Source organism: Rhincodon typus, unplaced genomic scaffold (genome assembly GCF_021869965.1).
Source record: "Rhincodon typus isolate 14 unplaced genomic scaffold, sRhiTyp1.1 hic_rhity00000740, whole genome shotgun sequence".
Taxonomy (NCBI): Eukaryota; Metazoa; Chordata; class Chondrichthyes; order Orectolobiformes; family Rhincodontidae; genus Rhincodon; species Rhincodon typus.
In genome coordinates this window covers 1-11,147 of record NW_025966378.1, presented here as the reverse complement: position 1 = coordinate 11,147, position 11,147 = coordinate 1, and the positions used below count along the sequence as shown (strand labels likewise).

At 57.2% G+C, this 11,147-nt stretch overlaps 1 protein-coding gene across 1 annotated transcript; it reads left to right on the top strand.

The window, feature by feature from the left end:
- Positions 1 to 200: 200 nt before the first annotated feature.
- On the top strand, positions 201 to 11,142 carry LOC109925429 (zinc finger protein 665-like; the record flags this gene model as incomplete). The annotated part of the gene is made up of 3 exons (XM_048592164.1): positions 201 to 441; positions 1,728 to 2,348; positions 8,736 to 11,142. Coding segments are annotated over exons 1-3 (3,078 nt in total), but the record flags the coding sequence as incomplete, so codon positions are not given.
- Between the last annotated feature and the right edge of the window lie 5 nt (positions 11,143 to 11,147).

Sequence of the window (11,147 nt, the reverse complement as noted above, 5' to 3'; positions counted from 1 at the left end):
CGCTCTCTCCCCACAGGGGACCAAGGGTCACGACAGTGGGACCGCCCCGCCCCCACAAATGGGAAAGCGGCAGCCACCCGCCGCGGTGGGCGGGGCACGGGGCGGGGCGTCGATGGCGGGCTCGCTTTCCCAGGCTGCCCCGCGGCGGCGAATGTGGTCTATCTCGGGTAGCGGGGCGCGATGCGGCGCATGCGCGGGCCACATCCCTCCCCCTCCCCCTGCTGGAGCCTCGCGGCCGCAGGGCCCGGGAGCCGCTGTTTGAGCAAAAAAAAGGAGGCCCCGGAGAGACTGGGTCCTGCAGCGTGAGGGTCCTGAGCGCAAAACTAAACCCCGGCTCCCCGTTGCAAAACCAGACAACGTGCAACCTCACCATTGCAGAGGGCCAGGGCGGATGCATCGAGTGGAGGCCGAGGCCTGGGCCTGGGAGGCCTTGCCCAGAGTGTGAGTGATATAAATACCCTCTTCGGGGGCAAGGGGGGGGCGGGGTATGTGTGTGCGCGCGCGAGATAGATGCTCCCTCCCCCTTCAGGGGCAAGGACGTGGGTTAAGAGGGTCTGGATTGCGAGTGAGGTAAATGCCCCCTTTGGGGGGCAAAGGCGGGGTGACCCCAGGGGTGGGCTCGTATGGACAGAGTGTGAGAACGATACCCCACCCCTCCCCCTCCCCCTTGAGGGCCAGGGGGAGCCACTAGGTTGCGGGTTAGGAGGGTCATGGTGAGTGAGATAAATGCCCCCTTCAGGGGCGTAGGAGGTGACCCCAGGGGTGGGGGTGGGTTACTATGGTCTGAGTGTGAGATCAATAACCCCTCCCCCTCCCCCTCCCCCTCCCCCCCACCTTCAGGGCCAGGGGGAACCATCAGGTTGTGAGTTAGGAGGGTCTTGATTGTGAGTGAGATGTATGCCCCCTTTGGGGTAAAGGGGGTGATCGCAGGGGTGGGGTTGTTAATAGGGTCTGGCTGTGTGAGATAGAGACCCCTTCAGGGGCACGAGTGACCCACTGGGCTAGGAGTGCCTGAGCATGAGTGATAAATTCCCACTTAAGGGGCAAGGCGTTCCCCACTCTGGGATGGACTGGAGGGTGTGATTGAGATAAATACCACCTTCAGGGACAAGAGAGTGACCCCAGGGGTTGAGGGGTTTCAGTAGGTCCGAGTGTGTGAGATAAAGAGCCCCCCACCTTCAGGAGCAAGGGTTAGAAGTGTCTTGAGTATGAATGATAAATACCCCCTTCAGGTGCAAAACGTTCCCCTTTGGGATAAGGTGAAGGGCGTACAAGGGTGTCATTGAGCTAAATATACCCTTCCAGTTGTATGGGAGCCCCGTGGGTGGGAAAAGGGGTTTGAGGGAGTGTAAAACAATTACCCCTTTCCAGGTCTGTTGAGGGGGTGTGTGTGGGGAGGAGAATCTGACCCTTCCTAGTGTGGGTGTGATAAATCTCCACCTCTGTGCCACCCATGACGTAGTAGATAAATATACCCAGGGCAAGACCTATTGTCTACGTCCAGCTGCGTTAGATGGATGGCCACCAGGCCTGAAGAAGCGTGGGGTGCTCAATAAGGCCTCTGGCTGTTTCCTGTGTAACTGGCTGGAGGAGGAGGGGGGCGCTGAATGGCCTCCTGTCCCAGTACAGCTCCAATTCGGGAAGGCTGGTAGGGGTTAGTACCGGTCAGCGAGCGGTCCCTTGTCTGAACGTCGTTCTTTATTTCTCGGCCCCCTCTCTCCCCTCAGGAAGGTGGAGCAGATCGAAAGGGAGTCACCGACTCAGACAGCCAGCCGGGAGGAGGCGAAGGATGACAGCGCGGCGCCAGGCTCCCCACCCTCGCCTTTGCCGGGGGACGAGGGCCCCGCGTCACCCTCCGACCCGCCCTGGGCAGGTCCCGACCAGAAACCTGGGGCCCAGGATCCAGAGGAACACCAAGACGCCGGCGACGATGACACCCACCACTGCCCCCAGTGGCCACCGAGCTTCCCTACGGAACCGGAGCCGGAGGGCCAGCGGCAGTGCCAGGCCGGGGACCGCCTCTTCCGGTGCTCTGTCTGCCGCGGCTCCTTCCGCAGGGCATCCGACTTCTTCGACCACCGGTGCCCGCCGGGGGAGGCCGGCCCCCGCTGCCAGTGCCCCCCAGGCAGCAGCCAGCCGTGCCCCCGGTGCCCCACCGCCCAGGAGAAGCCGTGCCAGTGCAGCGTGTGCAGCAAGGTCTTCCGCCGCCTCTCATCCTTCCTGGTGCACCGCTGCGCCCCCCGGCCGACGGGCAAGGCCCACCGGTGCAATGTCTGCGGTAAGGGGTTCGCCCAGTCTTCCAGGCTCGCCGAGCACCGGCGGACCCACACCGGCGAGCGGCCGTTCAGGTGAGAGGGAGACGCGGGCCAGCGAACCGTACCCAAACATTCCCCCCCCCTTCAGGACACCGTCGCGAGAACGCCAGGGAAACCGGATGCCTCCTTCTCTGCCTTCCCCTTCACTCGGTGGGGGGGGGTTCGCGGCTGATCGGAAACACTCCTCGCACCCACCTTCCCCTCCCATAATCCCCCACCCACCAACTCCCTGTCCGATCGAGAATCTGCCTCAGCCCTCCAAACCCACGAGCAGTCGGCCACCACCGCGCACACACCGCACACGCGCTGCCACACACACACACGTGCTGCCACACACACACACACACACACACACACACACGCGCTCCCACACACACACACACACACACACACACACACACACACCGCACACACACACAACACTGCCATTTGTGGCAAGGAGTTCCAAAGACTCAGAGCCCTGTGAGAGTGGAAATTCCTCTTCGTTTCAGTCTTAAATTTATTCCGAGATTATCCCTCCAGTCCTTGACTCTTGCACAAGGAAAAACATCCACTGAGCATTGACCCTGGCAAGCCCCTGAAGAATTTTTGTTTAAACTCATTCGCAGGATGAGGGCGATGCTGGCTAGACCAGCATTCATTGCCCATCAGGCAGATAAGAGTCAACTACACCGCTGTGGGACAGGCCAGATGAGATTTCCCGTCCCTGAAGAGCATTAGGATATGGGATTTGTCCACCATTGGGGTTGTTATTCGGCTCTTTATTTCGAGATTTTGTTTTTTTTTTTAATATCATTGATTTCAAATTCCACCGTCTGCCCGTGGCGGGATTCAGAACCGGGGACCCCAGAACATTCCCTGGGTCTCTGGAGAAACAGTGCAGCGATACTGACGGCCAGGCCATTGCCAAGCACCCCCCCCCCACCATTGATAGAATCCAATATATGTCAGTGGGAGCACCTCTCAACTCGGGGATCGAACAATTTGAAATGTCTGCGTTTCCTTTAAATGAGGTGGTGGTGGGGTGGGGAGGGCCCATGATGGCTGCCCAGGGCTCCACATGGGGTATAACATGTTGCGTGAGGACAAGGGTGAAGTCTGGTGAATCTGTCGAGGTCACCCTCCCTTATCCTGATGGCCCCTGCTTGGTCCTGTCTTTGCTGCACGCTGAGAATAGGGCCGCATATCCGAATATCTGTCGCTTCCAGTCAGCGTGCTGAGCTAAATTTTTGTACCACCCAACATTACACAGAGTGGGAGACCGAGAGAGAGATATTATACATATACTGGGGGAGGCATGGTAGCATCGCTCCATGACTAATCCAGAATCCCAGGTAACATCCTGGGGAACCTGGGTTCCGATCCTGCCACAGCAGATGGTGGAATTCGAATTCAATAAAAACCTGGAATTAAGAGTGTGCTGTCGATTATTCAAAAAAACCCCGTCTGGTTCGTGAATGCCCTTTGGGGAAGGAAGCTGCCATCCTTACCCGATCTGCCCTACACGTGACTCCACTCCCACAGCCAATGCGGTCGACTCTTAGACTGCCCTCTGGGCAATTGGGGACCTCATCCCGTGAATGAGAAGGGATGGCTCTGTGAGCCTTAGTGGTGAGATTGGGTACACTTGATCGTCAAGGGCATTAATCTCAGAAGATAAGGAGGTGTGGTCAAGAACGAGTTTTATAGACAGCTGGTGGGAGCAGGTTCAGTCAGGTGTTCAAAAGTTTCCCCATGGTGGACTGGTTAGCAAGGCTAGATCACGTGGAATGCAGGGAGAGCTAGCCATTTGGATACAGAACTGCCTCGAAGGTAGGAGACAGAGGGTGGGTGGTGGAGGGTTGTTTTTCAGACTGGAGACCTGTGACCAGTGATGTGCCACAAGCATCGGAGCTGGGTCCACTGCTTTTCATCATTTATAGAAATGGTTTGGATGTGAATGTAGGAGGTATGATTAGTAAGTTTGCAGATGACACCAAAATTGGAGCTGTTGTGGACAGCGAAGGGGGTTCCGTAAGAGTACAACGGGACCTCGATCAGATGGGCTGAGGGGTGACAGATGGAGTTTAGTTCAGATACATGTGAGGTGCTGCATTTTGAAAAGGCACATCAGGGCAGGACTTATATACTTAACGGTAAGGGCCTGGGGAGTTTGCTGAACAGAGAGACCTGGGGTGCAGGTTCATCGTTCCTTGAAAGTCAAATTGCAGGTAGGCAGGGCGGTGAAGAAGGTATTTGGTACGCTTGCCTTTATTGGTCAGTGCGTTGGGTACAGGAGTCGGGAGAGTCGTGTCGGGGGCTGTACAGGACATTGGTTAGGGCCGCTTCTGGAATACTGTGTTCAATTCTGGTCTCCCTGCTACAGGAAGGATGTTGGGAAACTTAAAAGGATTCGGAAAAGACTTACAAGGATGTTGGAGGGTTTGAGCAACAGGGAGAGGCTGGGGGCTATTTTCCCCTGGAGCATCGGAGGCTGAGGGGGTGACCTTATAGAGATTTATAAAATCATGAGGGGCATGGATCGGGTGAATAGCTGAGGTCTTTTCCCCCAGGGTAGGGGGGAGTCCAAAACTAGAGGGGCATAGGTTTAAGGTGAGAGGGGAAGAATTTAAAAGGGACCTGAGGGGCAACTTTCTCAAGCAGAGGGTGATGCGTGTCTGGAATGAGCTGGAAGCGGTGGAGGCTGGTACAATTAGAACACTTGAAAGAAATCTGGATGGGTACATGAATAAGAAAGGTTTAGAGAGATATATATGGACCAAATGCTGGGGCTAGATTTAATTTAGAATATGCGGTCAGCAGGGACAAGTTGGACTGAAGGGTCTGTTTCCGTGCTGTATGACTGCATAACGCTGCAGCTCCTCTTCCAGAAAGAAAGAGTTGAAGCACAAAATCGGAGTTATAACCATGGTAATGTCACCAGTTAATCAAAATTGGCAAAGATCAGGGATCAATGGAGTAAAATTGCAGAGCGCTGCAGCTCACGGCTGGGGGTGGGTGGAGGGGGGCGGTGCTGTACCTTTGTGCGTGAATCTCAAAAAGCTGAGCATCCCAATCCAGTGGGAAGGCTAGGGCCTGTTTTTTCGAAGGGAATGGGGTACAAAAGTTGAGGGGCTTTCGCTGAAATGGTGCGAGGTATTAGTCAGACTGCAGCTGGAAATACAGGGAACGGTTCTGGCACCTTGTATCCAAGTAAGGATAGACCACCAAAAGAGGCAGCCCAAGGAAGGTTCGCTGGAGGGACTGTCTTACAGAGGAGACATTGAGTAGGCTTAGCCTGTCCTCGTTGGAGTTTGGAAGAACGAGAGGCGACTTTGTCGAAAGATACAAGATTCCTAGGACGGTCTTGACAGGGTAGGCGCAGAAAGAGAGAGAGAGGACCAGAGGTGCATCACCTCAGAATGAAGGGGTCGCCCATTGGAGACGGAGATGGGGAGGAATTTCTTCCCTACATGGGGAGTGAATCTGTTAAATTCAGAGGGCTGGGTCGCTCAAGGCTGAGGTGGAGAGGTTTCTTATTCAGGGAGGGGAATCGAGGGTTGTGGGGGGGGGGGGGGGGAAAGACTGACAGGAAAGTGGAGCTGAGGGTGATTGGATCAGCCGCGATCTGATTGGACAGCGGGGCAGATGGGCTGAATGGCCAGCTTCTGCTCCTGTCTCTACTGCTCATCACAGTCTGAGGGGTGCGTCAAATGCGTTATTGATGTTATGGAAGCAAGCTGTAGGGGGCATTGAGACAGCGTTCAGTGTGCTAGGAAGGGAGCTTGTGGGGAAGGCTGACCATAATGCACGAGAATTTCGTTTGAGTTTGACAGCGATGCACTGGAGTCCGAAACTGCAAAATAACCCCAGCGTAAAACTGAATATAATCCTAACCGAACCATCGTGCTGCATCCTGCCGTCCCAGGAATCCATCTGCTGAACCTCCGCTGCCCTCTCTCCATAGCCAGAATATCCCTCCTCGGATAAAGAGACCAGGAAGTGCACACACTGTACAATTCCAGCGGGACGTCCCTGCTCCTGTACTCGAATCCTCTCACGATGACAGCCAACGTACTGTTTGCTGCATTCTTCCCTGCCTGCACCCAGGTCCCTCTGCACGTTCCCCTCTCTCAATCTACGGCTGTTCCGACAGTAATCTGTCTTCCTGTTCCTGTTTTCAAAGTGGATAATCTTGCGTTTGTTTGCTGCCCACTCGCTTTGTGCGAGAGGCTCAGTGGTTAGCACTGCTGCCTCACAGCACCAGGGAGCCGGGTTCGATTCCAGCGTTCTATCCGAATGCACCACGGCTGGGCACGGCAACTGCTCTGCCCAGGGCCGTGAGAAACTACAGAGAGTTGGGAACACAGCCCGGTCCATCAGGCAAACTAATCTTCCATCCACGGTCTCCGTCTCTACTTCTCGATGTCCAATATCAGCAAAGACCCCTCACACTCCAGTTATAATCTCTTCCATCAGCCAGAAGATACAAAAGCTTAAACACGTGTACCAACAGATTCAAGAACAGCTTCTTCCCCGCTGTCATCAGACTTCCGAACGGACCCCTCAAATTGTTTAAATTTAATGTGGATCTCACTCTCTGCTCACCTTCTCTGCAGCCGTAGCATTGTGTTCCTCGCTCTGCTCTGTCACCCTGATGCCCTCTGTATGGTACAAGCCTTTTCTCTATATCTAGGTACTTGTGACAGTAATAAATCAAATCAAATCTTTTCATAAGATCCCCCACAGTGTGGAAGCAGGCCACTTGGCCCATTCGAGAGCACACTGACCCTCCAAAGAGCATCCCAGCCAGACTCACACCCCTACCCTATTCCCTGTAATCCTGAATCTCCCGGGGCTAATCCACCTAGCCTGCACATGACAGGGCAATTTAGCACAGCCAATCTACCTAACCTTGCACCGTGAGAGGGAACCAGAGGAAACCCAGCAGATGCAGGGGGAGAATGTGCAAACTCTGCACAGTCAGACAGTTGCTAGAGGGTGGGAATTGAACGCAGGTCCCTGGCGCTGTGAGGCAACAGCGCTAACCCACTGTACCACCCACTTCTGGAGCACTCTGGAACAATAATAAAGTTGCCAGAAAAGTTCAACTCCAGTTCTGAGGAAGGGTCACCGGACCTGAAACGTTAACTTTGTTTTTTTTTCCCCCTTCACAGATGCTGCCAGACCTGCTGAGCTTTTCCAGCAACTTCTGTTTTTGTTCCTGATTTACGGCATCCGCAATTCTTTCGGTTTTCATTCTGGAGTACTCCGTACAGTTCTGGTCATCCATGTACCTGCCAAAATGTTTCTTAAATGACAAAATTGTAACCGCTGTGCCCTCACTACCTCTGGCAGACCCCGTCCAGACACTCACCACCCTCTGGGTGAAAGAAACTGCCCCCTCTGGACCCTTTTGTATCTCTTCCCCTCTCACCTTAGACCTACTCCCTCTACTTTTAGACTCCCCGACCATGGGGAAAAGCTGTCTGCTATCCACCGTATCTATACCTCTTGCAATTTTATAGACTGTTATAAGGTCACCTCTCAGCCTCCTAGGCATTTTTCCCCAGGGGTAGCGGGGAGTCCCAAACGAGAGGGTCATGGGTTTAAAGTGTAAAAGGAAAGATTTAAAAGGGACCTGAGGGGCAACTTTTTCACGCAGAGGGTGGTGCGTGTATTGGACAAGCTGCCAGGGGAAGTGGGTGGGGGGCTGGTACACTTACAACATTTAAAAGGCATCTGGATGGGTACGTGGTCAGGAAGGGTTTAGAGGGATAGGGGCCAAAAGCTGGCAAATGAGACTAGGATTAATTTAGGATATCTGGGTCGGCACGGATGGGGGTCTGCTTTTGTGCTGTACAGCTCGATGATGGAGGCTGGGGCAAATACAACATTTAAAAGACGTTGGACAGGATAGGATAGCTTTACAGGGATATGGGCCAAATGCTGGCAAATGGGACCAGTTTGGCTTGGGAATGGGGGAGAGGGGGATGCGAAGGGTCTGTTTCTGTGCTCTGCAAGGGGATTGAGTCTGTCTTTGTGCGTTGGTGTGTTGTGTCTGTGACTAGCTGTCGGTGGGATTATTTACTTATCTCTGTCTCTCTCTCTCTCCCTCCCTCTCTCTCTCTCCCGCTCTCACTCTCACTCTCTCTCTCCCTCCCTCTCCTCCTCTCCCCTATCTCTTTCTCTCCCTCTCTCTTTCCCTCCCTATCCTTCTCTCCCCGTCTCTGTCTCCTCCTCCCTCCCTCTCTCTCTCTCCCCCTCTCACTCTCTCTTTCTCTTTCTCTCCCTCTCTCTCTCCCCCTCCCTCTCCTTCTCTCCCCCTATCTCTTTCTCTCCCTCTCTCTCTCTCCCTCCCTCTCCCTCTCTCCCCCTCTCTCCCTCTCCCTCTCTCTCCCTCTCTCTCCCTCTCTCCCCCTCCCTCCGTGCCCTGGGCAGGTGTGACGTCTGTGGCAAAGTGTTCTCCCAGTCGTGCAAGCTCCTGGCCCACCAGTGCATCCACACCGGTGAGAAGCCCTTCCGGTGCCAGGCGTGCGGCAGGTCCTACAACCGCTTGGACAACCTCCGGCGGCACCAGCGTTCGCACCTGGTGGAGCGCCCGCACGTCTGCCCAGTGTGCGGGAGGGCGTTCACCGACCCCGACCGCCTGCTGGCTCACCAGCGCACCCACTCCGCCGACAAGCCGTTCCGGTGCCCGGTGTGCGCGCGGGGTTATGCCCGGTCGGCCAAGCTGGCCCTGCACCGGTGCCCGCGCGCGGCGTTAGCCAGCGGCGGAGGTGGGGGAGAGCGGCCGCACCGCTGCGGGGACTGCGGCAAGAGCTACAACCAGCCGGAGAACCTCAGGAGGCACCGGCGCTGCCACGGCCGGCCCCGCAAGGGGTTGCACTGCCCGCTGTGCCAGAAGTCGTTCAACCTGTTCTCCACCTTCCTGGCACACCAGGCTCTGCACACCGGCGAGAAACCCTTCCGGTGCGCCGTCTGCCACAAGGGGTTCGGCGCATCGAGCTCCCTGCTTGCTCACCAGTCCATCCACACTGGGCAAAAACCCTACCGGTGCCAGGCATGCGGCAGCAGTTACAATCGGCTCGATAACCTCCGGCGGCATCAGCGATCCCACCAGAGTGGCCTCCAGCCGGCCCAGGACGGAGGGGGCAGGAGGCGGAGGAGGAGGAGGGCGACAATCACCGTAGCGGCTAAGGCTTCCCAGGAGGAGCCGGCCACCCGACTCCAGCCTGCCTTCCAGTGCGACGTGTGCGGAGAGTCCTTTGCCGAGCCCGCGGCCCTCCAGGCGCACCGGGCGACCCACGAGGAGCCCTCCTACGGGTGCGACGTGTGCGGAGAGTCCTTTGCCGAGCCCGCGGCCCTCCGGGCGCACCGGGCGAGCCACGAGGAGCCTTCCTACGGGTGCGACGTGTGCGGAGAGTCCTTTGCCGAGCCCGCGGCCCTCCGGGCGCACCGGGCGAGCCACGAGGAGCCCTCCTACGGGTGCGACGTGTGCGGAGAGTCCTTTGCCGAGCCCGCGGCCCTCCGGGCGCACCAGGCGAGCCACGAGGAGCCCTCCTACGGGTGCGACATGTGCGGAGAGTCCTTTGCCGAGCCATCGGCCCTCAAGGCGCACCGCCTGGGCCACGAGGAAAGGCAGGGCGGTCACCGCTGCGAAGCCTGCGGGGAGACGTTCGCCGAGCCGGCCGAGCTGCTGGTGCACAGCTACGTGCATACCGGGCAGCGACCTTTCGCCTGTGCCATCTGCGGCCGCAGCTTCAGCAAGGCGGCCTCCCTGTGCGCCCACCAGGCTGTCCACACTGGCCAGAAATCCTACCGCTGCGACGCGTGCCCCAAGAGCTATAACCGGCTGGACAACTTGCGGCGCCACCAGAGGGTCCACCTGGGCGAGCGCCCCTTCCGCTGCACCCTGTGCGGCGAGGGCTTTATCTCCTCAGCTCTCCTGCGCGCCCACCGAGCTGCCCAGCACCCCGGCTATGCCCGACCCGCCTCCTCCTCCTCGCCTCAGCCACCTCCTCCTCCCGCTCCGGCGGCCGAGCGCCCCGTGTCCCCCGACCCGGTGATCCATGTGGCAACGCGCTTTGAGTGCAGGGTGTGCGGCGAGGGCTTCGCCGACTCACTGGGGCTGCGTGCACACCGCTCACTCCACCTCGAGCCATCGTGCCAGTGCCCCGAGTGCGGGGAGATCCTCGAAGACCCGCCCTCGCTCCAGGCTCACCGGGCCGCCCACCGGGGACGACCCTACCGGTGCCCCGAGTGCGACCAGGCGTTCAGCGACCCGTCCTCACTCCACGCTCACCGGTTCGTCCACGAAGACAGCTCCTACCAGTGCCCTGAGTGCGGGGAGATCTTCAGCGACTCTTCTTCACTCCAAACGCATCGATCGATCCACGAAGACACCTCCTACCAGTGTCCTGAGTGCAGGGAGATATTCGATGACTCATCCTCGCTCCAAACCCACCGCCTGACCCACATAGACACCTCCTACCAATGTCCCGAGTGCAGAGAGATCTTCGATGACTCTTCCTCGCTCCAAGCCCATTGCCTTACCCACATAGACACCTCCTACCAGTGTCCTGAGTGCAGAGAGATCTTTGGTGACTCATCCTCGCTCCAAACCCACCGCCTGACCCACATAGACACTTCCTACCAATGTCCTGAGTGCAGGGAGATATTCGATGACTCACCCTCGCTCCAAACTCACCGCCTGACCCACATAGACACCTCCTACCAGTGTCCTGAGTGCAGAGAGATCTTCGATGACTCTTCCTCGCTCCAAACTCACCGCCTGACCCATGTTGACGTCTCCTACCAGTGTCCTGAGTGCAGGGAGATATTCGATGACTC